At 38.9% G+C, this 24,755-nt stretch overlaps 1 protein-coding gene across 3 annotated transcripts in view; it reads right to left on the reverse strand.

Moving 5' to 3' along the window:
* The window catches only part of CACNA1H (calcium voltage-gated channel subunit alpha1 H), a 200,608-nt gene that overhangs the window by 51,536 nt on the left and 124,317 nt on the right, over window positions 1-24,755 (reverse strand). For all 3 annotated transcript variants that reach the window (XM_063430446.1, XM_063430447.1, XM_063430445.1), the window contains exons 13-19: window positions 20,507-20,597; window positions 17,456-17,664; window positions 14,932-15,369; window positions 6,821-6,921; window positions 6,412-6,535; window positions 5,682-5,750; window positions 5,013-5,197 (exon numbers count right to left, since the gene is read on the reverse strand). In XM_063430446.1, coding sequence (XP_063286516.1) covers window positions 5,013-5,197; window positions 5,682-5,750; window positions 6,412-6,535; window positions 6,821-6,921; window positions 14,932-15,369; window positions 17,456-17,664; window positions 20,507-20,597 — 1,217 coding nt within the window. The remainder of the gene's footprint in view (window positions 1-5,012; window positions 5,198-5,681; window positions 5,751-6,411; window positions 6,536-6,820; window positions 6,922-14,931; window positions 15,370-17,455; window positions 17,665-20,506; window positions 20,598-24,755) is intronic.

A 24,755-nucleotide genomic window follows, 5' to 3' on the forward strand; every position in this document is an offset into this window, starting at 1 on the left:
TCAGCCAATCCTATGGAGAAGCACTGTGATTGGATCAGGCTACCACTTCTGATGATGTCAGCAGACTGCTTGGTTTTCTGAGATAAACAGCACGCAGATCTACAGCTTCAGGCTTGAATACAGTACGATTTTGCTCTATTTATGGAGGCATGAGGAGTCCAGGGGGGCTTGATGGTGGTTTTAACACTATAGGGTCAGGAATACATGTTTGTGTTCCTGACCCTATAGTAATCCTCTAAGGTATTTTTAGAAAAAAGAAAAAAGAAACACTTTAGACACAACAGGGTAATCCATAAATCCTGGACTGGTAGGGGGTACTCAAGGACTGGGTTAGGAACCCTTGCTCTAGATTGTAAATTATTTTAAGCAGAGTCCTTATCAACCTATTGTTCCTGTATTTATAATTTGTAATTGTCTCATTTATTGTTACATTTCCACCTTTCTAATATTGTAAAGCACTGCCTAATAAGTTGGCCATTGAAAATAATTATAGCTATACCACATCGGACAATAGTTATTCCGCCAGAGTGTGGACAAGGCAGACTTCAAGGCATAAGATCGCTAGTTCCAATCTCTAGGGGACTACATTCTTCATAAACGTAGTGTTTTATTATTGCTTCAGTTAATTTCAGAACCCCAGGGAACATGGTGGCACCACACCTGACAGAGGGCATACACTCGGCAATCAAATAGTTATTCACTAAACCTTGAGCTGTCCTGGGAAATTTCAAATATTGACAAATATTAACCAGTAGCAAAGCCAAAAAAACTAACTTGGAGAATTTTTCCAATCAGCTATTTTGGCCTAACATTTAATAGCCCCTGGTGAATTTTCACTAATTTAATTTGTGGGTTAGTAAATAAACCAGAATTTTGAATACAGATCAAAAGAGATCCCAAATTCCAAACACACACGTGCTCTGTGATTTGGGATTATAGTTCAAACTGCTGCATATGAATTGCATGGAGTGGAAGTGCATTTTTTTACCCACAGAAAGAAAAGGCTTGCGTTCTGTTTATTACAGGAATGTTCGTGTACTGCAGTAACAACGTGTGTGAATTTTTTTTTTTATGCTGTGTAAAATGCGTATCTGCCTTGAACTGCTGATATTCTCTACGGATTTGAAGAATCTGTTTGCGAACAAACATTGAGAACAGACCCTGAAAGTACCTTCGGCAGTCAAGAGGTCACAGAACAATTGCAGTGCTTTTATTTTCTGCCAGTTTAATTCTTGATCATCACTTACATCCCTAATAAAACCACAGCCGGGTAAGAACAAAATACAAAACGCATGTTTCAACTCGCTGAAATCGGGACATGCAAAATAAACGCAGGAACGCTTTCCTATACAATAATGAAACAAAGCAAAAAAAAAAATAGAGAAGGTGTTTAGAAAGAACAACCCCAGAGACCCATCTAATAAAGCACACAGCTGTTTTCAAACACAAAAATAACCAATCAAATGACATAGTTCACAAAGGTTTAAATGGTTTAATGGAAAGAGGTCGTGTTCCATTTACCACTATTGCTTGTCGTTTAAACCGTGCAGGTTCCATTGACCCATTCACTACCAAAGGCATTTTTAATTAAAAAAACAATAAACATAACCTTTATTTGAAATATGGGACGCATAGCTAGCAGACGAAATTCGGAAAAAACAGCAACTGCACTTATAGACTGCTGTTCAGCAAACGCCACAAACATTATATATATTTTTTTGTTTTCTATTTGTGCATACTACAAAGAAAAATAGGACAAGGGTTTTTTTTTTTTTTTTAAATAAGCAAGTATATAAAGTCAGAAAAAGTATAAAGGGCAAATATTATAATTACAAAAAAAAAACAATCTAAATAATAATGATCTGACACTCTTTTTGGGAAAGCATATTCCCAAAATGCCAGCAGGATATGAAAAATAATGTTATTGCACTTTAATATAATTTTAATTTATCAAAGTCACCACTTACTCTAGCCCCTTAAGGACACATGACATGTGTGACATGTCATGGTTCCCTTTTATTCCAGAAGTTTGGTCCTTAAAAAAAACAAAACAAAAAACAAGTTGGTTTCTTAGGCAGCATTTGGTGTAATCTAACAGTAATACTTGTCCTACAGGATGTCATAACCTGCATTACAACATGTAATTTAGCAGCTAACAACTGCCAACTACATGGCTGTAGATAAACCAAAACTGGGTGTTCTGCAGTTCCGTCTTACCAAGACAGTGGAACCAAGACAGCCAAATGCTAAGTGGTGTATAATATGACAGTTTATGTCTGACTCTAAATAGGAAAGAAATTGTGCACAAGACCAGTGCGGATTGTAAATAACACGGAGGACAGGAAAACTGTCGTTCACAATCAGAAATAAATGCACCTGGCTCTTTGCTTGGAATGGAAAAGCAGTATGGTGACATATATCCCTGCCTTACTTCATTAAAGGAGCACTATAGGGTCAGGAACACAAACATGTTTTCCTGACCCAATAGGGTTAAAACCACCATCTAGCACCCCTGGATCCCTCTTGCCTCCCTAAATATAGTAAAATCCTACTTGTATTCAAGCCTGAAGATGCAGGCTTTGTCCCTGTTTACTTTAGACCTGCCCACTGCCTGCTGACATGTGATAGCCTGATCCAATCACAATGCTTCCCCATAGGGTTGGCTGAGACTGAGAAGGAGGCAGATCAGAGGCAGAGCCAGCACCAGTCAAACACAGCCCTGGCCAATCAGCATCTCCTCATAGAGATGAATTGAATCAATGAATCTCTATGAGGAAAGTTCAGTGTCTGCATCCAGAGGGAGGAGATACTGAATGTTTGGATGCATTTTAGGCAGCCATGACCCAGGAAGGATCTCTAACAGCCATCTAAGGAGTGGCCAGTGAAGTTATCACTAGGCTGTAATGTAAACACTTCATTTTCTCTGAAAAGACAGTGTTTACAGCAAAAAGCCTGAAGGTAATTATTCTACTCACCAGAACAAATTCAATAAGCTGTAGTTGTTCTGGTGACTATAGTGTCCCTTTAACAGGAATTAACAATGTATCTCTCAGTTGCTGTTGGCAAGTTGTATTCAATAGCACAACTCAATCCATCAGTTCCTGTTTGGATAATCAATATTCCCATTATATATATATATATATATATAGAACGTCACAAGTCCATGACATGAAAGTAAAGTAATAATGGGTTATCTTATGGGATACTCAAGCCATTAGCCTTTATTTTGACAAGGGCAGATATGGTTGACCATGCAATCTTACAAAATAAACCTACAGTTCCAAATACAGGTGACCAGCCTCTTTAGTGGTTTTTGTTGTACTTTTCTGAAAAAGGCTAAATTTGTGTCCATGGCCCACAGTGTCTCGCACTCCCTCAAAGTTATATGTGGAGTCCTCCAAGGTTCAATTCTTGGCTCCATTCTATTCTCCATATTTATTAATCACCTTTCCACGGGTGAAGGACATCACTTGTGCAAATGTATGCAGATGACACAAGAATCTATGCAAGTAACACAAACTTATCACAACATGAAGCCGTGTTACTGCATGCTTTTGCAGAAGTTGAAAGATGGTGTGCTAAAAATAAGCTTTCCTTAAATACTGCCAAAATATTTGCAATGGAATTCAAAATAAAGCATAAATTGCTTAAACTAACTAATCCCAAAATATGCATTACGACAAATCTAACTGTTACCTGGTCACTGTCAGATCCTATAAATATCCTGGTATGTGGTTAGATCCCAATCTGTCATTTGGCTTACATATTGAACAACAGTCCTCCAAATGTTATCTCAGAATTGGCGCTCTAGATTGTGTGGGAAATGTTAATGCCAGTCCACGACTATAGGGATGTAATAGATACAAAGATTTCTCACTAAATGTAACACTCTGTATAACTCTTATGTCCCTTTCATGCTTCCCATCCATCCCAATTTTAGTGTGACAGTCCTGATTTTCAGGTCCTGTTCTTCCTCCCCACTTTTGTTCCCTGGTGTTCCGTTTTTGGGAACAGCAGGGAGCTGTCCCCAACAAGCCTAACGGGAGTGCATCAGGGTATTAGGACCCTGCAGAAATCAATGAACAGGACTTACAGCAGGGTCTGCCCTCGTTGGGTTTGTAATTTGAGTGGACCTGCCCCCTTTACGGGCAATTACATCACTGGTCCGCCTCTATTACCTTCCTGTGTTTCCACTTTGCACTGTTTCCAAAGTAACTACAGTATCCTTCATTAAGCTATGAAAAAACTACTTAATTGGACAACTCTCAAATACTAATGCACTCTTCACCTTTTTTGTCTGCTTCATATTTGGAATACTCTCACACTACCTGAGCAGTATGCTCAATCCTGGTGCCTCAACACCCTATATCCTCCACTTTACTTTCTGCTCCTTACTTTCCGTTCTTCACCTCAAAAAGAAGGTTCGGCAGAGAAGCTTTCTCCTATAGAGTTCTACATACAAGGATAACCTGGCAGAGGCAATCAAATTTGCCACCAGTCTGAAGTTCCTGAAAACCATCTGTATCCTTCTACCTTCATTCAAAAACAAAACATTGTACTGAATATTAATTTACAATTGTTTTGCATGTGTAATAATGTATCTACAATTGTAGTGTATAGGTGTCCTATTATATGTGCAACGTTGTATTTTAGATGCTTTCTAGGACATACTTGATGAGATGAGACAAATCTCAATGTATCCCTACTGGTATAAAGAAAAGTATAAAAAAAATATAAAAAAAATAATAATTAATGAATTAATAAAGTTGCCCTGAGCACCATACATCTATAAGAGTGTCACACTTGGGGATATCAAGAGCAGTTCTTGGGTAAAGTCCTAAAAGCAGAAGACTTACCATTGAAGCCAGTGGAAATTCCCTGCTTATTTCTCCTGCTTTACACCTTTGCCCCCAAATTTCTCTTTATGGGCAACCCACAGTTTATCTGTTCCTACATGATTAAGGGAGAAGAGCCACACACCAATAAAGAGAGCTGGAATATTGCATGAATACCGTAGGGGACGTAGGGTACGCAGCAACCTCAAGACTCTCAAGATGCCCAGGATTTTGGCTCCTCCAGCCGATGCCAGAGACACGATGATATCGATGATGGAAACAAAGACCAGGACTCCATCCAGGACATTCCAGCTGCTCTGTAGGTAAGCATTCTCCCCAGAGAAAAACCCAAGAGCCACCACCTGTGATCAAAATCAGAGGAATTATGTGACAAGAGAAAAAAAATTTAATTGTAATTTAGAAACAGTATTTGGCCATTTCATTATCAATCAAAGATAAAGAATGGATAGGAGAAACAGTAAGAGGTGGAGAGGTGAAATTAAAAGTAATTAAGAAGTGAAATTACAACTGGTAGAAAGGTCAAATAATAAAGGCTGGAGAGGTGAAATGGTACCAAAATATATGGTGTTGAGAGATCAAAAGACAAGTAACAGAGAGGCAAAATGCTAACAGTGTGACATGTAAAATTTATAAGGTGCAGAGATGAAATGATGGTTGGAAAAGGTGATAATTTGGTTGTGAGTTGAAATCATAATAGTTAGAGAAGTAAAATTATAAGGGTTCGAGAGGGGAATGATAAAAGATAGAGCAATGCAATGAAAAGGGGTGACAATGATTTAAAAAAAAATGAAAGTGAAGTCAAAGTATAAATCGTGATTGTATTACCTTGATGGTCATTTCCACAACAAAGATTGCTGTAAAAATGTGGTTCGAAACACTCAAGAATATCCTTTCCTGGACAAATATAAAAAGGTAAAATGATCTTAAAATAGCTGGAGAACTAGAACAACTCTCAGAGACGGTTTTACATTACTAGAACCGTGAACAAACACATCATAACAGGAGTAAGATAACCCAGAGTTCCAAGGTCATCTCTGCAAGATCTCAAAATACCATTGACACAACTGATTTGCAAAGTTCTTCAGTTATTTTTCCCTGTAAACATTGTTTAAAGATGAACTCCTGGGTAAATGATACAGTCCATATTTTTTATTAGTTACTTTTCCCTTTAAACATTATTATACAGAAACTCAGGGGAAACTATTACAACACGTATTTTAATGCTTCATACAGCAAACAAAACATCTTTTTAATAAAAATAATAAAAATATTTTCACCTTTTTACATTACATTTATTGGTCCCTGTTTCATGGACCTCTCACTCCTGTGTGTCCTTGTGTATTTTTTTTTTTATGTCATTGTCATCTTGTCTTTCACCTGTTACATAATCTGGTTTTACCTTGCACTTTATTTTATGATTTCTATAGCTCAATCAATTCTCTCAAAATAGAGCTGAATGCTAAAAATAAATAAATAATCCGCCTTTCTTTCTCGCATAGATTCCGCTTCCAGTTGTGCTATCGTGATACAAACTAATGACGTCCAAAGGCCTTACCATACTGTTTGGGTCAATATCAGGTCGTTCCAGAGCAATCGTGATGCAATTTAGAAAGATGAAAACAAGTACCACATGATCAAACATCTTGTGAGCAATGACCTTCTGGCACATCATACGAAACCTGACCAAAGACACAAAAACATCTAATGATTATTTGGCTCTTGGGATCTATCTAGAAACCACCACTTTTTAGCTACAGTCAGGTTACTAAGCATCCGAGATTGAGAAGGAACACAGGTGGAATGTTGGTGAATTACATCAGCCAACTACGCAAAAAGTCTTTCTAAACTCATCACTTGGCCACACAATAATTAATGGCCACTCAACTCTCGAAACAATTTTTATTTTTTTTATATTAAGTATATAACAACCTGGAAAAATGAATTGTTTTGATCTTGTTCCTTACTGATTTTGTGGCGAGAACATGTAAAGAGACCAGTCTTCATGAGTCTTGCACCATTTCGGTTTGTAAGGCTCCAAAATCTTACGAATCCGGAAGCAGTAACTCTGGAGTGATATCGGAACAAAGACAGCACAAAGTGAGATGGTTAAACTTTAAACTAACGGTTCCAAACACACAAGCAATGTGCCTTAGGATGACATAACAGGTCAACATCAGGCCTGTGTCAATTTTAATATGGTGTGCCTTAAATCTCCATACTCACAAGCCTGAAGAAATACGAAGCAATCACATTATGCAATAAAAACATTTTATAGGATCTATTAAGGATAGAACATCTTGAGATCTAATTAATGTTGGGGTAAAACAGAACAGATTCAGAACATGATTTTGCACATGATATAAGCTTTTCATCGAAGTGGAATTCATAAGAAGTGATACACCAGTGGAAACATTATAGTTTTTCACTAGTTTTTATATTGCATGCAATGGTGTGCATTTTCAGTGTGCCTTAAAACGAAAGGAAATACTCATTAAATGTAATTGAGTCAAAAATGTGTGCTGGTATCTGTATGCAAAAAGCAGAAGCACACAATTCACAGCTTAGTAGATAGGGTCCACTAGTTAAACCTCAACTTTTTCCTAAAGAGCAATTAAATAACAAACGTTTCAGAAGTTTCAGAAGACCCAAAAATATTTATAATTCCTGGCACTCGTTTCAAGCAAAAAGCACACATTTCTGTTAACTTAAAAAAAACCAAAAAAAAAAACCAGATATGAGGTCTAAACTTTTTTAATTTTTTTTTTCCCCATAAACTGCATAACACTATGGTTCCTGAAACTTCCTACAGTGTTAATAATGCAATGGGATACTTTTTTCATGGTCATAAAAGCCTTGAACAGGTCTTGCTCAGCCATGATCATGTCATTATAAGATGTTAGTAATTTGGGTTCTCATACCTCCCAAAATTTCAAATGGATAAAGAGACTTTAATTTTAGGGGTGCGGACAGAGACGGGGCTGTTATGAAAGCTTTTAGGGGACTTACTAATAATAATTTATGCAACTAAAATGCAGTTTATAACAGGAACACAGACAGATTCCCAAACACATTTATTGCCGTTTAGAGACACATTACTGTGAGTATTATTGCTGTGGAGCTCTGTTATACACTCACACACACCAGGTATATGGAGCTCTTAGAAAAGAGGAATATTAGGATTAAAAAAAGAGACTGAGGGATTTTTGCCCAAAATAGGGACTGACCCTCCTAAATAGAGACACTTGACAGGTATGGATCCTAAACAGTACGTGTTTTGGCAGCTCTACAAGTTTGGATATATGAGGGCTTTGGGCTTGTTTCTAGTACCCTTTATCGTCCCTTTTAAATGTAATCTTTTATGTTAATTTAAACAAAAAAAAGTACAAACACTGAACTGTAATACATTGAAAACCAGATGCAAAATACAGGCTAAAAAAGCTGATTTAAAAAAAAAAAAAAAACTCAGCTACAACTCAGCTACAATTTTATGCCCAAATTTAGAAATTTGGTTTCCAATTTATTGCATTTCGGCGATTAATGAATAAATCTCCAGAGCGATCAAAGGGTTAAAGCTTAAAAAAGTGAAAACTGATTTGATGCTGCGGCTTATTTTTCAAAGTTGAATGGCGGCGAATGTAATTACACACGGCATTGATCAGTGAGCTGCAGCACACGCAGAAAAAAAAATATATAAAACAAATAAAACATGGACTAGAGCCTTGAAGGGAAAATTTCACCTGAACAGAATGTAGCGTTTGGTATGTAGAGCATAAGTAATTAGGTAAACCAATGACAGCTAACTGTGGCAGATGTCTGTGGACTATGAATCTCATGATGCACAGCCAGCGTGCGGGCACTGCAGCCTAATCTATGCTACAACTGGCAGAACTGCAAACAAATACATACCGGTAAATCTATAAACATTTTCGGAAAACCCTCACACATTCTAATATATGCACATGAATATTTTTTATAAAACCATATTAACTTCCCCAGAAAAGAGGTCAAGAAAACTTGCCACAAAGCCAACATATGAATTTAAAGCAGTCTAGTGTATAAACTGATCAGTGAAACTTATAAGTGAAAAGTAATTTTTACAGATTATTTTCTTTATTTATATAAGGTTTTTTTTTTTTTTTTTATATTGGGGTTAGGGTAAAAATTATTTGAAATGAAATGATATATCCCTGGTCTTCAGATGTCTGTACAATACAGGATAAATGGTTAGTTTAAAAAAAAAAAAAAAAATAGGTCAAATGGCTTATATTTTGTGTAATGAAATTTCCCAAAATACTACCTTGTGTGACATGTCATGATTCAATTTTATTCCAGAAGTATGGTCCTTAAGGGGTTAAAGGGATTCTCTAGTGTCAGGAAAACAAATCCGTTTTCCTGGCACTAGAGAATCCTGGAGTGCCCCCCTCCCTCCTTCCCCCCATGCCACTTCGCTGAAGGGGTTAAAACCCCTTCAGACACTTACTTGAATCCAGCACCGATGTCCCTCGGCGCTGGGTCAGGCATCCGCCCACTCTCCCTCCCCGCCGACGTCTGCTGGCGGGGGAGACCTCCCCATAGGAAAGCATTATTCAATGCTTTTCTATGGGGATTCCGGCAACGCTTGAGGTCCTCATGCATAGCGTGTCCCTTTAAACCAAAACTATAGTGCCAGGAAAACAAAGTTCCCTATAGGGCTCCCTCGTGTCTATATGGTGCAGAAGGGGTTAAATACCCCTTATGCCACTTACCCGATTCCAGGGCCGATGTTCCTCGGCGCTGGTTCAGGCTCTGCCTTCAATCCTCCCTTGCCAACAGCAGCCGGTAGGTGGACCTAATGCGCATGCATTTTATAATGCTTTCTTATGGGGTTTTGGGTGACGCTGGATGTCCTCATGCATAGCGTATAAAGTCAGCATCAAAAAGTCGCCTAACCACCCTGAAGTCCCTCTAGTGGCTGTCTGGTAGACCACAAGAAAAGTTGGAGATAAGTTAGAGGACATGGAAAAAAATAATTTTAGAAAACTCAGAATACTGGTACACTAGAGAAGTGGTCCCCAACCCAGTCCTCATGGACCACCAAAAGTCCAAAATTTATGTATTTCCCTTTTTTATTCAAATGGAGATACTGACAAAACCTGGACTGTTGGTGGTCCATCAGGGCTAGGTTGGGGACCACTGCACTAGAGGAATCTGAAAAATGTGACAGGGAAGTCTGAAAAAAATTACACACTAGAGAACTGGGATAAATAGAACACTGGAGAAATTGAAGAAGTTGCACACTAAAAAAAATTAGAGAGATAGAACACGACAGAATGTGGTGAAATAGAACATAGAAGAAAAGTTGGAGAAAGAAGGGTTAGAGAACTTGGATAAACGGACATCTAGAGATCTTATTGAACTGGAACACTAAAGTAGTCTGAAAAATGGAAAACTAAAAACTGGGAGAAATAGAACACCAGAGAAACTGAAAACCTGAGAACATGGAGAAATGGAACACTACAGAACTTGGGGAAATGGAAGGCTAAAAACCTTTGAAGAAGAACATGAGAACTTGGAAACGTGGGATACTATAGAACTCAGGATAATGAAACACAAAATAACTTGTTGGAAACATTGAATGCTAGCGAACTCAGAGAACTGGAACACTACAGGACTCGGAAAAATGGAATACTAGAGAACATCATTAAATAGAATACTAGAGGAGTCAGAAAAGGTGGACATTTGAGAACTGAGAGAAATGGACGTTATGGAACTGAAAAACGGAACACTATAGAACTTGGTGAAATGAAATACCATAGATCCTGGAGAAATGAAACACTAGAGAAATAAGGGATGTGCCCTAAATCCATACAATGCAAAGGGGACATTACATGAGCAGGACCTTCTTCAACTCTGTAAGCCAAAAATGTTTTGCCAAAATTACAAATACGTATTTGACCCCTTTAGGACACATGACATGTGGGACATGTCATGATTCCCTTTTATTCCAGAAGTTTGGTCCTTAAGGGCTTAAAAAAAAAAATTATAAAAAAAAAGAGTAACAATAGGTGATAGGAACCTAGATTTTATCTTAATTTATGAAAAAAAATTGACTTTTTATCTAAAGAATGAAAGAATAAAATGAAAGAAAAATCATCGGATTGATTTAATAAAGAGAATCTGTCATTAACCTTTTCATCTGTGCATTATTTCAGGACAAACCAACCAAACCAAGGAACAAGCTTTTATTTATATATTTTTTAACTCTCCCAGCCTTACCAATTACAAAGACATATAAAACAAGGTTAAACTAAAATATAATCTGCATTCACAATAATCCTTATTATAATGATATTGTGATAAACTGGTTAATTGCCATATAACTGCATATTAAACTTAATTGCTCAGTGCTTCCTGTAATTAGTTGCTGGGATACTGGCATTTTAAGTACACTATAGAATGAATTAGGCAATAGCTGTACATTGCGCTACCTATTCTGATTCCTCTGGGGATCATTAGCGAGGAAGTTATGGGGATAATAGTAGCATGATGTAACAGATAATGTTTAGATAATGTATATTTCAATGCAATGTCCCCTACATGCCTCCGGAAACAGCATGTATCCGTAGATGAGTATTTTCCATTGCAAGACTAATATTGAGAATAATTCTTAGTATGGCCCTTCATCTAGAGCATCCGTACAATCAATACAATAGATTGCAAGCTCTTTAAAACAGACTGTCTAAAATCAGCTGAAAACTCTTGAACCTCAAATCTGCATTAACATGAAGCCGTGATTACTGTAGAAATGATAATATTCAATGAAACATTGAAAATATCCTATATCGCCCCGCTAACCTCTTCATATATAATGCTGTTTTCTTTCAAATGTATGTTAAAAATTTAGCAATTGGCAACACAATCAAGTACAGTCCTGGCACAGGCAATGTACACATTGCATTGAAAGATGCGAAATAGAAAAAGTGAACTTTAATCACACACACAGCAGGCTCATGTAGGCTCTAGTAGGCTATTAACAGAAGACGAGATTTCTCAACCTCTCAATGGGATAAGGCACTCATCTGGCAACAGAAGAGCTCCATGAGCTCACATTACCAAGAGGTAAATTATAAGTTGATCTCATCATGGTACAGAACACCGGCAAGACTACACCAGATCTTCCCATCCATCTCTCCTAATTGCTGGCGATGCAATTCGGACAGGGGCACTATGGCCCACATTTGGTGGTCGTGCGGAGACATCTCCACATATTGGGTAATGATAAAAGATGAGATAACATCTATCCTGGGAGACATCACAGACTGGAACGCAGGCCTAGCGCTACTCCATATCTCGACGCAGCCAATCCCGGCATATAGGAAGTCGATACTCAGGCACCTCCTGAACGCAGCTAAAGCTTCCATACCGGTTCACTGGAAAACAACCAGAATACCCACTAAGGAGGACTGGATACAACGAGTTGAGGACATACAGACAGCTGAAGCGGCACACGCCTCCCTGATGGACCGTGGTACTAAACACGCAGAGATGTGGTTCCCGTGGTTCCAATATATATCGCGTTGCCGCCGAGACACTGGTAGTGCCGGGGCATCGGAGGGCATGTCTACGGAGATGGGTCCCACATAATGGACCGTGACCAACCATACCCCCCCCCCCCCCTCCTATCCTGCCTTCTCGTTTTACCCTTCTTCCAACCCCTACTTCGCATGACTCACCTGCGAGGTACCAGACTTGGGGTGGACAGGAGCAGAAGGGACGGTGGTGGAACACCTGCACGACGTTATACACTACCAATCCCTACCTCACAGCACACGAGGCCTTGGGCCACTGTTAATCACCTCCAACACCTCATCTCTAAAAACTTAAGATGCACACTGACCGCTACACTACATACAGTGACTTATAGTACTACCTTGTCTGGCCACGGCCCCTACACCCCTTTAACCCCGCCCACCCCCTCCCCTTCTCCCCCTTCCCCCCCCCTCCCCTCCCCCCCCCCCTCCCCTCCACCCCCCTTCCCCACCAAATGACCCAAGCGCATGCACTACAGCTTATACTCTTGAACTACCTGCACCATGGCGAAATTTACATGGCTTTCTCCATCACGACCTTCATATTACTCATGACACAATTAAGCAGTAGATGGGAAGGTATTGTTCACTTCATTAACACATTCTATACCCCATTATTCCATACAGGACCTCAGGCTAGGGGGACTAGGGCACAGTGGACTGATACTCCGACGAATTTATATCTCACAATACGACTGATTGCATCCACAACCCACGACCCTCCATATTCGAGCACCGACAGACCCAAGACAGAAACACTTCTGGTGAGGGCACAAACAAGCGGACCAGACCCGGTCACTGACTTAAGACAGAAGGGATATTCCCGCTTCCCTCCGTTAGGCTAGGGGTAACGATAACTGCTGCTCCTATGGAGGGCGGTTTGGCTGAGATATGCGAGACCCAGGATAAGGCCAGTCTCATGAACTCAATTACTATAGCTCGAACCTAGTGAGTAATACCTGGCTAATTGTCTCAGATACCTGGTCCACTCCAATTGTTGACTATAGAACACCTAGTGGACCCCCCCCCCCCCCTATGCTATGTCCTACATTTGCATTATGGAATTATTCTTAATTGCACTAGCAGGTACGATCAGTTTAATATTCACTGCCGACCATGTGCTACACCCTTACCTCTAAACATTTGGCAATGCCATTCATTGTGATACAATCACCCACAAATTCTTCTTCATGTATGTATAAATGAGAAAACACGAGGTGCAAGGGAAAAAAAAAAAAAAAACAAGCGCACAAGTTGAAAATTAAACTGTAACTGTGGTTATCCACGCATTTATGGCTCAGATACATTGTATGTCTGCTCATGGTAAATTTGAATCTATAACTGTAATTGTATCACTACCAGTTGTACCCAATTGATATCCTTATTTCAATAAAGAATTACAAAAAAAAAAAAAACAGAAGACGAGATAAGACATTCTAAATTAAACAGACTGTGCAATAAAGGAGCATAAACTATCTAGGTTCCTTCTCAGGAAGGGTTTAGGAAAGCTGGGCAAGTCACATGCAAAGAGGTGTGACTAGGGCTGTATAAACAAAGTGATTTATCTCCTGGATGGCAGATAATTGAGCAATAAGACTGCAGGGGCATGATATCTACACCAAAACACCAAAACTGCCTCATTAAGCTAAAGTGTGAACATAAAGGTCAGCAGTCTATGCCTTGAAGCACTGCTCCAGCTATCGGACGCTATTGATACGTGTGAATAGCTGAGCGTCATGGGAAATTTGGTTAAAAAACAGGTTATTAAAGTAAAGGTCAGGCATTACTTCTACAAGAGTCCCAGCAGGAGGTAAGATGTTTTACACCCCCTGCAATATCACAGGTAAATATTCTATAGACCCTTCCTTAACCAATGAAAAACATGTAATGGAACGATATCACCATCAAGTAAAGGGGGTGCGCTTTTCAAAATGACTCATGCATAATTAATGCCACGCTCCTAGTTTTTATCCTTCTGTCTGCGGGGTGGATTTGGTTAAGCCAGTTTTTTAGTTTTATCTACAAATATTTTTATACTGTTTTTGACACTTTACACATTTGTTTTCTATGGGAAATGTTTTATTTTTACCTTATAGGTAGAACACAAAAAAATTATTTGTCATATAAATTTCCACCACAAGATAAAAATCCCTGGGAAGCTGTTTTTTTATTTTTTATTTTATTTTCTACTGAGAATTTTTTTTACGGTTTGTTTAATTTTTTAATAGCTTCTGTTCTGTTGTCTGACAACTTGCTTCTCTGTGCTGAATTGACAGTAAGGGTCTGCCACAACTTTTCTGGCCATCTGGTGATGTAGTGAGGCACTAAAATTTGACAGCTACTAGAAGATGCTCTAGTGGAGTCACCTGTTTTAGTGTGCAATGGTCAACTATCTAGACAAGGAAGAATACTTTAGACAGAGGAGCAAGGCATTACATGACAGTGGGATATTGTCTCCAAATGTCCCTCCATCGTTCTCACCCAAACGCAACGGGAAACTGACTCACATCTTCTAGGTCGTCCTCATAGTCCAGGGGAGGCTCCTCCTTGTGCTTCTCTACTCGGACAAACAGCTCGCTAGGCACGTGAAGCATTTTGCCATTGCAGTCTTGAAACTCTGAAGGAACCATGGCTAGAGGACTGACGCTAAGGGAGTGGCGTAACGTTGGCACCTGGAGAAGCTCAGGGATGTCCAAAGAGCCGCGAGTATCCAGAGAACCTGCCCGCCGATGTAGGGATCCTCTACCCATTGAGCTGGACTTGCAGTCATCAGAGTCATCATCCGTGCTTCCCTTCCCCTCGCCGGACAGCAGGGACTCCCTTTCACCGGACTGATTTTTCTTTTTGATGCTTGGGGCTCTGCCAAGACTATTCCAGCTGGAGCGACGACTTCCCCAATTACTGTATGTAGCCCAAGGGGCACACGGAGAGCTACGGAGGCTAGCCTACGGATAGAGAGAGCAAGCCAACAAACAAAGAAAGTAAACACTCAGTACAAAGTTCTTTCTGCAAAAAATGTGATTCATGTCTGCGTAAAGGGTATCTGTAATGACAAATTTAGATGTTTTTGGCGTTCAAGAGTTTCTAAAATAACTGTCAAAAAATGATCATGTAAGTTTAAAAAATATACGCATATTTTCATATAAGCAATAAACTATTCTTAAATTACATTTTTATAAAAAAAAAATAACATATTTTAGGATCAAGTGGGCCATGTTCAGTAACTGCTCAGTTTTAGTATAAACTGATAAGGGAGATTTTGACAAAATTTGCCATATAAACACTAAGATTAACACAAGCATATATCTCACCTGATCACCTGTTAGCTGGTCAGAGTTAAACCCATCATGCACTTTTGTAGAAAAAATACAAAAACCTCTGTGTGCTGTTTAAAAATAAATATTGATTTTTTTTTAAATTTAAATGTTTATTTGATATGCTAAACATTGGATTGATCCTAATTTAGCCTGAAATAATGATCATGTGACTTTTAGCTGAGTTGGAGGATTTGACATAAACTCTGCAAATCCATTTGCAACTCACTACAATTTGATAAGATAATAACCTCATTATTTTAACCTTTACTGGCTCTTTAAGTTATTTGCTTGAAAACAAACAAACAAAAAAAAAACACATTACCTACTACATATTAACTGCATTCGCAAATGTGTTCAGTTTAATTTCACCCTGTTCTAGAAGCAAATAGAAAGTTTACGTCTGTACTAAAATACTGCTGATAAACCTTGTATTGATCTTTAGAAATAAACTAATTTGAGCAAGGTAAATTGCCATGAACACAGCATTTTTTTTTACATCTTTTAGCAATATTTGGTTTTAAAGGTCACCTAAGATTCTATTGGATTACTCTAAGCAATGAAACAACTTAAGTGTATAGTTCGAGCAACTGCAGTCTCGCTGCTCAATTATTTGCCATTAAGGAGTTAAATCACTTTTGTTTCTTTTTATGAAGCCCCAGTCTCAAATATTTAATTTTCAATCAGATTTTACAGCACAGTGTGTTTACTTTAGAAGTTTTTATTTCCTGCTCTGATACTTGAACTTTAATCACACACAAGAGGCTCCTGCAGAGTAGGAGACAAGATATTCTAATGTAAACAGACTTTACAATAAGGGGATGTAGAATATCTAGGTTACCTTTCAGGAAGTGTTTAGGAAGGCTGGGCACGTCACATGCAGGGAGATGTGACTAGGGCTTTATAAAGTGATTTATCTTCTAAATGGCAGAGAATTGATCACCAAAAACACTTAATAAACATTCCTCCCAACACTGGGAGGTATGAGAACAGGAATGGGCACCACCAATGATCCAACTCATGTCTCCGATGATGCCCACAATGGAAAGGCACTTGGAAAGGGGCAGGTCCTGCCTGGAAAAGAGGAGGGGCTATGTGGTAAAGCGACAGGGTACAGCCCTGAAGAGTCCACTAACCTACAACGCCTTGCAGAGTCAACTGCTGAAGCCCTCGCTGTATGGTTCTAGTGCCCATTCACATTGCAAGTGATTCTAATGATGCATTTTGCAATGTCCTGCTCAAGGAGAGTTTCCTGTTGTTCCTAGTTGTGGGACAAAATTGGAATGGCAGGACAGGATCCCAAATTCGGTACTGTCCTGCTGGAATCGGGACTGTTAAGGGGCCTTCATTAATTTAGGTTGTTTTGGTGCTTAAAGAGTCTATTTAGGTTTTGGGTTCATCATATTCCCAAAACATATTTACTAAAGTGAGAAAAGTAAAGGCCAAAGTAGCTGAACTGGAAATATTCTCAAAATCAACTATAGTTCCAGTTTGGCTACTTTGGTCTTAAATTTGAAATTCACTTTGAATATTAGACATTTCTCACTAGTAAATAACCCTGTTAATTCCTTTGCTCTTTAATAATGAAAAATACATGACAGCAAAACAGGGTTATTTAATAAAAAGTGTGAATTGCCAGAATTCAAAGTAAATTCAAAGCGAATTGAATGATTAAAAAATATATACTTTCATAGAAACAGAAAATATAGGTACCCACCAAAGACTTCTGATCACACATGGATGGATCGACAGACACGCTGCTTTCTCTTCTTGAATCTATGAATGGGTGTCCAGGGTCCAGGCAGGGTGAGCATTTAGGCGTGGGCATTGGGGTGGCAGCCGTGCGCATGATAATAGGTGGCGGCAAAGAACAACGAGGGTCAAGATGCCCATTTGGTGTCACTGCGAGAGAATACATCTTCAACTCTGGACAGAAAAGAAACGTCACATTAATTACAGCGTCTACCACCCACGGCAAGCTTCTCAGTACCAATATATCCTCCTGGTCCATTGTCCAAAAGTTAGACCCCCAAATATTTTAAAACGACAACTTCCATAAAGCTTTGTCATTCTAAATATAAGTAAAAGCATGCAAAGCCTCATGGGAGTTGTAGTTCTGAAACACCTGGGGATCTACCTTTTGGACATCCCTGGTCTAAGAGAACAATATGAGCAAAAATAACCTTGAACAGAACATTTAGAAAATTTTCCATTTGCTATATTACCAAGAAATCACCTGCTTCACTGTATCTTCAATAAAAAGCCACAATTATAATTAATGTGCAAATCAATCAGTGGGGGTTTAATCATACTTTGTACTTACCATAACTTTCTTTAACACCTAGCTGATGAGTCCCAAATGAACAAAGTTTGTTTTTGGACTTTGGCCTTATTGAACACTAGCCCCATGCTTTGATTTAAAAAGCTGTGCTTAAAACAGTGCTCGACTGCCTATTGTGGCTGCAGGAAATGCATGATGAAGTCATGCTTGTCTGTGCTAATCTGCATATTTAGCAAAGCATTCTGGGAGAATTCTAGAAACCATATTTCTCATAACCACTATGAACAAGATAGTTCATTTTATAATCTCTCTCTCTCTCTCAAAATAAATACAGGGAGTGCAGAATTATTAGGCAAGTTGTATTTTTGAGGATTAATTTTATTATTGAACAACAACCATGTTCTCAATGAACCCAAAAAACTTATTAATATCAAAGCTGAATATTTTTGGAAGTAGTTTTTAGTTCGTTTTTAGTTTTAGCTATTTTAGGGGGATATCTGTGTGTGCAGGTGACTATTACTGTGCATAATTATTAGGCAACTTAACAAAAAACAAATATATACCCATTTCAATTATTTATTTTTACCAGTGAAACCAATATAACATCTCAACATTCACAAATATACATTTCTGACATTCAAAAACATAACAAAAACAAATCAGTGACCAATATAGCCACCTTTCTTTGCAAGGACACTCAAAAGCCTGCCATCCATGGATTCTGTCAGTGTTTTGATCTGTTCACCATCAACATTGCGTGCAGCAGCAACCACAGCCTCCCAGACACTGTTCAGAGAGGTGTACTGTTTTCCCTCCTTGTAAATCTCACATTTGATGATGGACCACAGGTTCTCAATGGGGTTCAGATCAGGTGAACAAGGAGGCCATGTCATTAGATTTTCTTCTTTTATACCCTTTCTTGCCAGCCACGCTGTGGAGTACTTGGACGCGTGTGATGGAGCATTGTCCTGCATGAAAATCATGTTTTTCTTGAAGGGTGCAGACTTCTTCCTGTACCACTGCTTGAAGAAGGTGTCTTCCAGAAACTGGGAGTTGAGCTTGACTCCATCCTCAACCCGAAAAGGCCCCACAAGCTCATCTTTGATGATACCAGCCCAAACCAGTACTCCAACTCCACCTTGCTGGCGTCTGAGTCGGACTGGAGCTCTCTGCCCTTGACCAATCCATCCATCTGGCCCATCAAGACTCACTCTCATTTCATCAGTCCATAAAACCTTAGAAAAATCAGTCTTGAGATATTTCTTGGCCCAGTCTTGACGTTTCAGCTTGTGTGTCTTGTTCAGTGGTGGTCGTCTTTCAGCCTTTCTTACCTTGGCCATGTCTCTGAGTATTGCACACCTTGTGCTTTTGGGCACTCCAGTGATGTTGCAGCTCTGAAATATGGCCAAACTGGTGGCAAGTGGCATCTTGGCAGCTGCACGCTTGACTTTTCTCAGTTCATGGGCAGTTATTTTGCGCCTTGGTTTTTCCACACGCTTCTTGTGACCCTGTTGACTATTTTGAATGAAACGCTTGATTGTTCGATGATCACGCTTCAGAAGCTTTGCAATTTTAAGAGTGCTGCATCCCTCTGCAAGATATCTCACTATTTTTGACTTTTCTGAGCCTGTCAAGTCCTTCTTTTGACCCATTTTGCCAAAGGAAAGGAAGTTGCCTAATAATTATGCACACCTGATATAGGCTGTTGATGTCATTAGACCACACCCCTTCTCATTACAGAGATGCACATCACCTAATATGCTTAATTGGTAGTAGGCTTTCGAGCCTATACAGCTTGGAGTAAGACAACATGCATAAAGAGGATGATGTGGTCAAAATACTCATTTGCCTAATAATTCTGCACACAGTGTATATGAGATGTTTGCCTTACAGCCAACTTCCGCTGTGGCAACCACAAGATCAATAGCCACAATTAGGCATAAACAGCCACAACAGAAGTCCCGAGGTTAGCTGGAGATCTCTTTTTAAATGTTTCAATTTTGGCCCAACATTTTGCTGCGATTTTATTGTGTGGTTTGTTAGAAATTCCATGTGAAATAAAATTTGGGGTTTCACATTTGAAATTCCTTTTGAAGTCCCGACAATAATAAAGCGCTGAGAATTTGAATTGGCTATTTTGGCTCAGAATTTGCAATTGTCAATAGAGATAGTATTTATCAGTACCACTAGCGCAATAGGCGAGATTTAAAGTACAAAATGATGTTCAGAGTTACATTTTTAGTGGCTCTCTTGTAGGGACATTTTTACACATACACTTTAAAAAATTAGGTAAATAAAATACTTGGGTTAGCAGTAGAAGACAACATTTTAAGTAAAATGTATTTTCTTTAATTGTGAAAGTGTCATAGCTTCTTTAGATAATTTTTCTTTTATCATTGTGTTCATTAGAGGAGTGTGAAACAAATGGTGTAGCCATAATCAAAATAGCCCCCAATGGGTTAAAGGGTAAAGGGATTCACACTGCACCTGCTGTGCGTAGATCTCGTATCTTCTCCAGGTCTTCCTCAAAGTTAGCAGAGACTTTCTCCTCATCAGTGTCTGACCTTGTTGCATCGCCCTGGAGAGGAATAAAAACAAGGTATTAGGGGGAGGTGGGAAGCATTAGATCTGTTCTGCTGAGCTTTGCTCACAACCCGTGAAGAATTTTCGCAGTTTGAATTTGAGTTTTGCAATTTCTTTCTTTTTTTTTTTATCTGTGTTAGCTGGATAAGAGCAGCTCAAATCCATTTCATACAACTCGAAGCGTACCTGGAATACCTTGTGTAGTCTGTCCCAGATTAAAAGATTTATGGATGCTCCGTAAATCAGGGGATTTTCCTTGCCATCTTTGGATATTTGGAGAAAGCACTACATGCAAGGCAGAATTGTCTGTTACTAACGTTGCCAAGGCCCTAGGAACCTATATTTATGGGGGTAACGGGGTATCGGCACATCAGCAGACATGGCTGAAGATTAAAATTGAAATTTATCACGTTGGTGGATTCTGCAGAATGCCTCAAAAGTGAAAGAAACACTGAGGGTATTATTTAGTAAACACTATGTCGGGGTTAGTTGAAGGAAAAAAACTGCACAATGTAAGCTTAAAGGGACAAAAAGCTAAAGCACTTTATCTTGCTGAAATGCTTTATGTGTGAAGAGTGTGTCCTCTTTTTTTTTTTTTTTTTTTTTAATTCTTCATTTTTGTGTCGACACAGAGTGCTGCATTGCAATATACATTGGCTCACGCAGGGGCCGGTTGTGAATACGTGTTACATTGCATGTTACAGAAGATAAGTGGTTTTACAGGTTATATACCATTCTTGGTTTGCCACTCAGTGTCGCTTTTTTTTTTTAAACTTTGGTGGGCATTTCGTGTCCACGTATAAAATATAAATTATAACAAAACAATACAAAACTACATCTTTCAAATCAAGACGATACCAAACAGACTCACATTTGTCACAGCGGTCAGTGTTCCTGCTTAGAGCTGTTTGTTATATTGTGCTGTTGTTTGCCTTTTATGTCCGTTGCTGCGTTTGAATTGGATTCATTCCTTAGTGGTTGCTAAAGTCGTGTAAGTCTGTTCCTGACATTAGTGTCTATTATCTTCCCGCCCCGTGTGCCACCCCATCCAGGAAATTATTCTGCTCGAGGGCTTTGGTGCCCTGTCGGGTTCTTTCTTCCAGCCCTGGGGATTATCGTATTTAGATCCTGGAGCAGGGTCGTGGTTTTTGGGGTAGTCGTAGTACTTCTCACTCATATTATTCGCCATGTCAGCGTCTCGGTGTAATACTACCCTTTTATCTGCCATCTATCTGAATCTCTCTTTTTTTTGTTTTTTGTTTTTCGGACGTGCATATGGCTCTGAGGAGTTTATGAGCAATTTTTCGCTGTCATTTACCTCGTTCCATCTGTTTGGAGGAGGGAAGGTGGGGAGAGTGGGGGGTGGGATGGAGCAAGGCGGAGGGGTGGGAGGGCGCTGTTCGTCAGGGCGCACGGCGGATCGGGGCCCCCTCCGGGACCTCTGTGTCTGTCTAGTTTGCGGGGGTTTATTCGTTAGCATAGTCTTCCCAGGGTTGCCAAATTTTGTGGAATTATTTTTCTGTGTTTCTAATTTGGGCTGTAAGAGAGTGTGTCCTCTTTTGACATTTTATAAAAAGTACAAAACAGATTTTACACAATAAAGTGCAAATCACACAAGGTGTAAGAGTAGTATCAGGGGTACAGGTTCAACTCCCCAGTGTTTAAAAACCACTTAAAAAACACTAATACAAATACAAATAAAACAGAGATAGAGGAGTGCAGATATAAACATAGTATACTTATTCACATTTGGTCAATCAGAATAAGTATACTATTTTTATATCTGCACTCCTCTATCTTTGTTTTATTTGTATTTTATAAAAAGTGCAGATTTTAAGAGAAATGTGCACTTTTATAAATTAACCTTGTTACACCCCCTGGCATTCAAGCAGACAGCCCGTCCTGTTACTTCCTGGTTTGCTAAGCTCAGCTAAACTCACAAGGCAGCAATTGCTAGAGCACCTGCCTTGCAAATACTTCTCACTGAGCTGCATTGGGAAGTCTGTGATTGGACAATCACAGAAAGTATGGGCGGGATTAGATTGGGAGGGTTTGCAAAGGCTGCAGACAAGAGAACTACAGCTCTTGTAAGCTGTTAGTTGTGACTCTAGTTGGCGAATTTTTCCAAATCAAGTATTATAGCCTATATTTCCTAATTTAGGTTTCAATCCACTACTATTATCTGTTAGTGAATAAGCTCCTGTATATTATAGGTAGATATCTGGTCCATTACACTAAGATTTAGACAAAATACTGTTAATAGCTTAGACATAAAAATGAAGATGATATCATGACTACACGATCATTTAGATAATGTAAATTAAATAAATCAGAGTCATAATGAGGAGCAAAAACCTCTAACTGTAACCCTAATTTGTCAGAATTGCACTCATTTGATGTGGATAATATTATGAATTATTATTGATGTCATTATAATGTTGAGTTCATGGCGCTTGTCAAAATTGTTTATAAAGTTGTTACAGTGACAAGCACTATAAAAAATAGCTTTAGGCAGTTCATACTATTGCTGCAGTTCTTATTGTCCTCTCTCACTTATATATATATGCATAGACATAGATGTAAATATATAGAATATACACACAGGATGGACAGATGCCATGAAAATGTCCACTTCCTCTAGCGGGCTTCTATATGGTATAAATATAGTCTCTACATTCATGAAACGGCATAAATAAAACTTTTAGTAACCTGACAGAGGTTTCTACCAGCTAAATCTGTTGTCTCATACATGTATTTTGTATATATTACACTGTTGCCAGAGCAGAACCCATATATCGATGAGATATATACGGGAAATGCTCAACTCTCCACTGAATGAAAGCTTTTCAATTACTTCCTGGTCTCAGTTGGATCTCAGAGAATTTTATCAAATGCAGGTTCTCCAAAGGTAGAACTGTAACCACTGTAGTGGTTATAGTGACAGGAGTGCCCTGGCACCTCCCCAGTGTATGTAGTCAAACTGTTTGCCTTTGTTCCCCTGGGTTCACCAGGCACCACTCCCTGTTCCCCTGGAGCCAGAAAGGAGAGCTGGACGTCCTGCATGAAGCATCCGTTAGCTCTCCTGAGCTAAACCCAACTGTGCAGGACCAGCTCATTAAATGAGGGCATCACCTGACTGCTCTGAGACAATTAGCTAAGGCCGGCACAGCAGGCTTAGTTTGAGGCAGAGAATTTCTGAGTGTAGACAGGAGACAACGGTGCCTGGAGGAACTGGAGAAAGAAATCAAACCATTTGCACACTGTGGAGGTACCAGAGCACTTCTGGCACCATAACTACTACAGCACGCTATTCCTTCTATAGTTAAAAAGGAACAAGTCAACTACAGACTGGAACGCCCTTTTAAAAAAAAAAAGCAAAACCAAATAACATTGTATCAGACGTTCCTTAATGGATTCTTGAAACATCCGATTTAGTGACTCATATTTCAAACTTCACCCCATTACTTTATAAAATCTATAGAATATCATTAAGGTTAAAGTCATTTAAACTAATTTGAAGCCTGGTATCACTTGAAGTGTATTGCAATTAATGGGGCCGAGCAGGATTTTTCTCTTGTTAATTTGTATTCACTAATGATCTTGTAAAAACTTTTTTTTTTATAAAAATGACGATAACTTTGAAGACTAAATTATATGTTTTCTTTAATTACGTGAAGAGTCGAAGGATGGTAATGAGATACTTAAGGCATTAAAAATTCCTTTCCCCCTCTAACGTTTTTGAAGGTTATTATATAGCTGATCTCACTATCTGGCAAATCCCTCAGCGAACAAAAAAAAAAATGGGGAGACTCAGCATTTTGGGAGGGGGTGCGATTTCCTGGAAGTGCGGTAAATTTTATTATCCACTTCATGCTTCATTTGAGAAACCATAATTTTATGAGCAGTCAGACATTGCTGTGCCAGACGCCTGGCTGCTGATATCATGTGAATATAGATTCCTGCATTAGAAGGACGGAAATCTATCATGACTTTATTTAACAATATTTTATCTTGTCACCGCAACTCTGAATAGTGCAGTTTTTATAGACATCGGCAATCAGGATAACCTCTGACTGTTCTCTCAGTCTTTACAGTGAAAAGGACACATACTGTATTTGTCTAAATACTGATCATATTATATATAGATATAGAT

The sequence above is a fragment of the Pelobates fuscus genome, chromosome 8 (genome assembly GCF_036172605.1).
Source record: "Pelobates fuscus isolate aPelFus1 chromosome 8, aPelFus1.pri, whole genome shotgun sequence".
Taxonomy (NCBI): domain Eukaryota; kingdom Metazoa; phylum Chordata; class Amphibia; order Anura; family Pelobatidae; genus Pelobates; species Pelobates fuscus.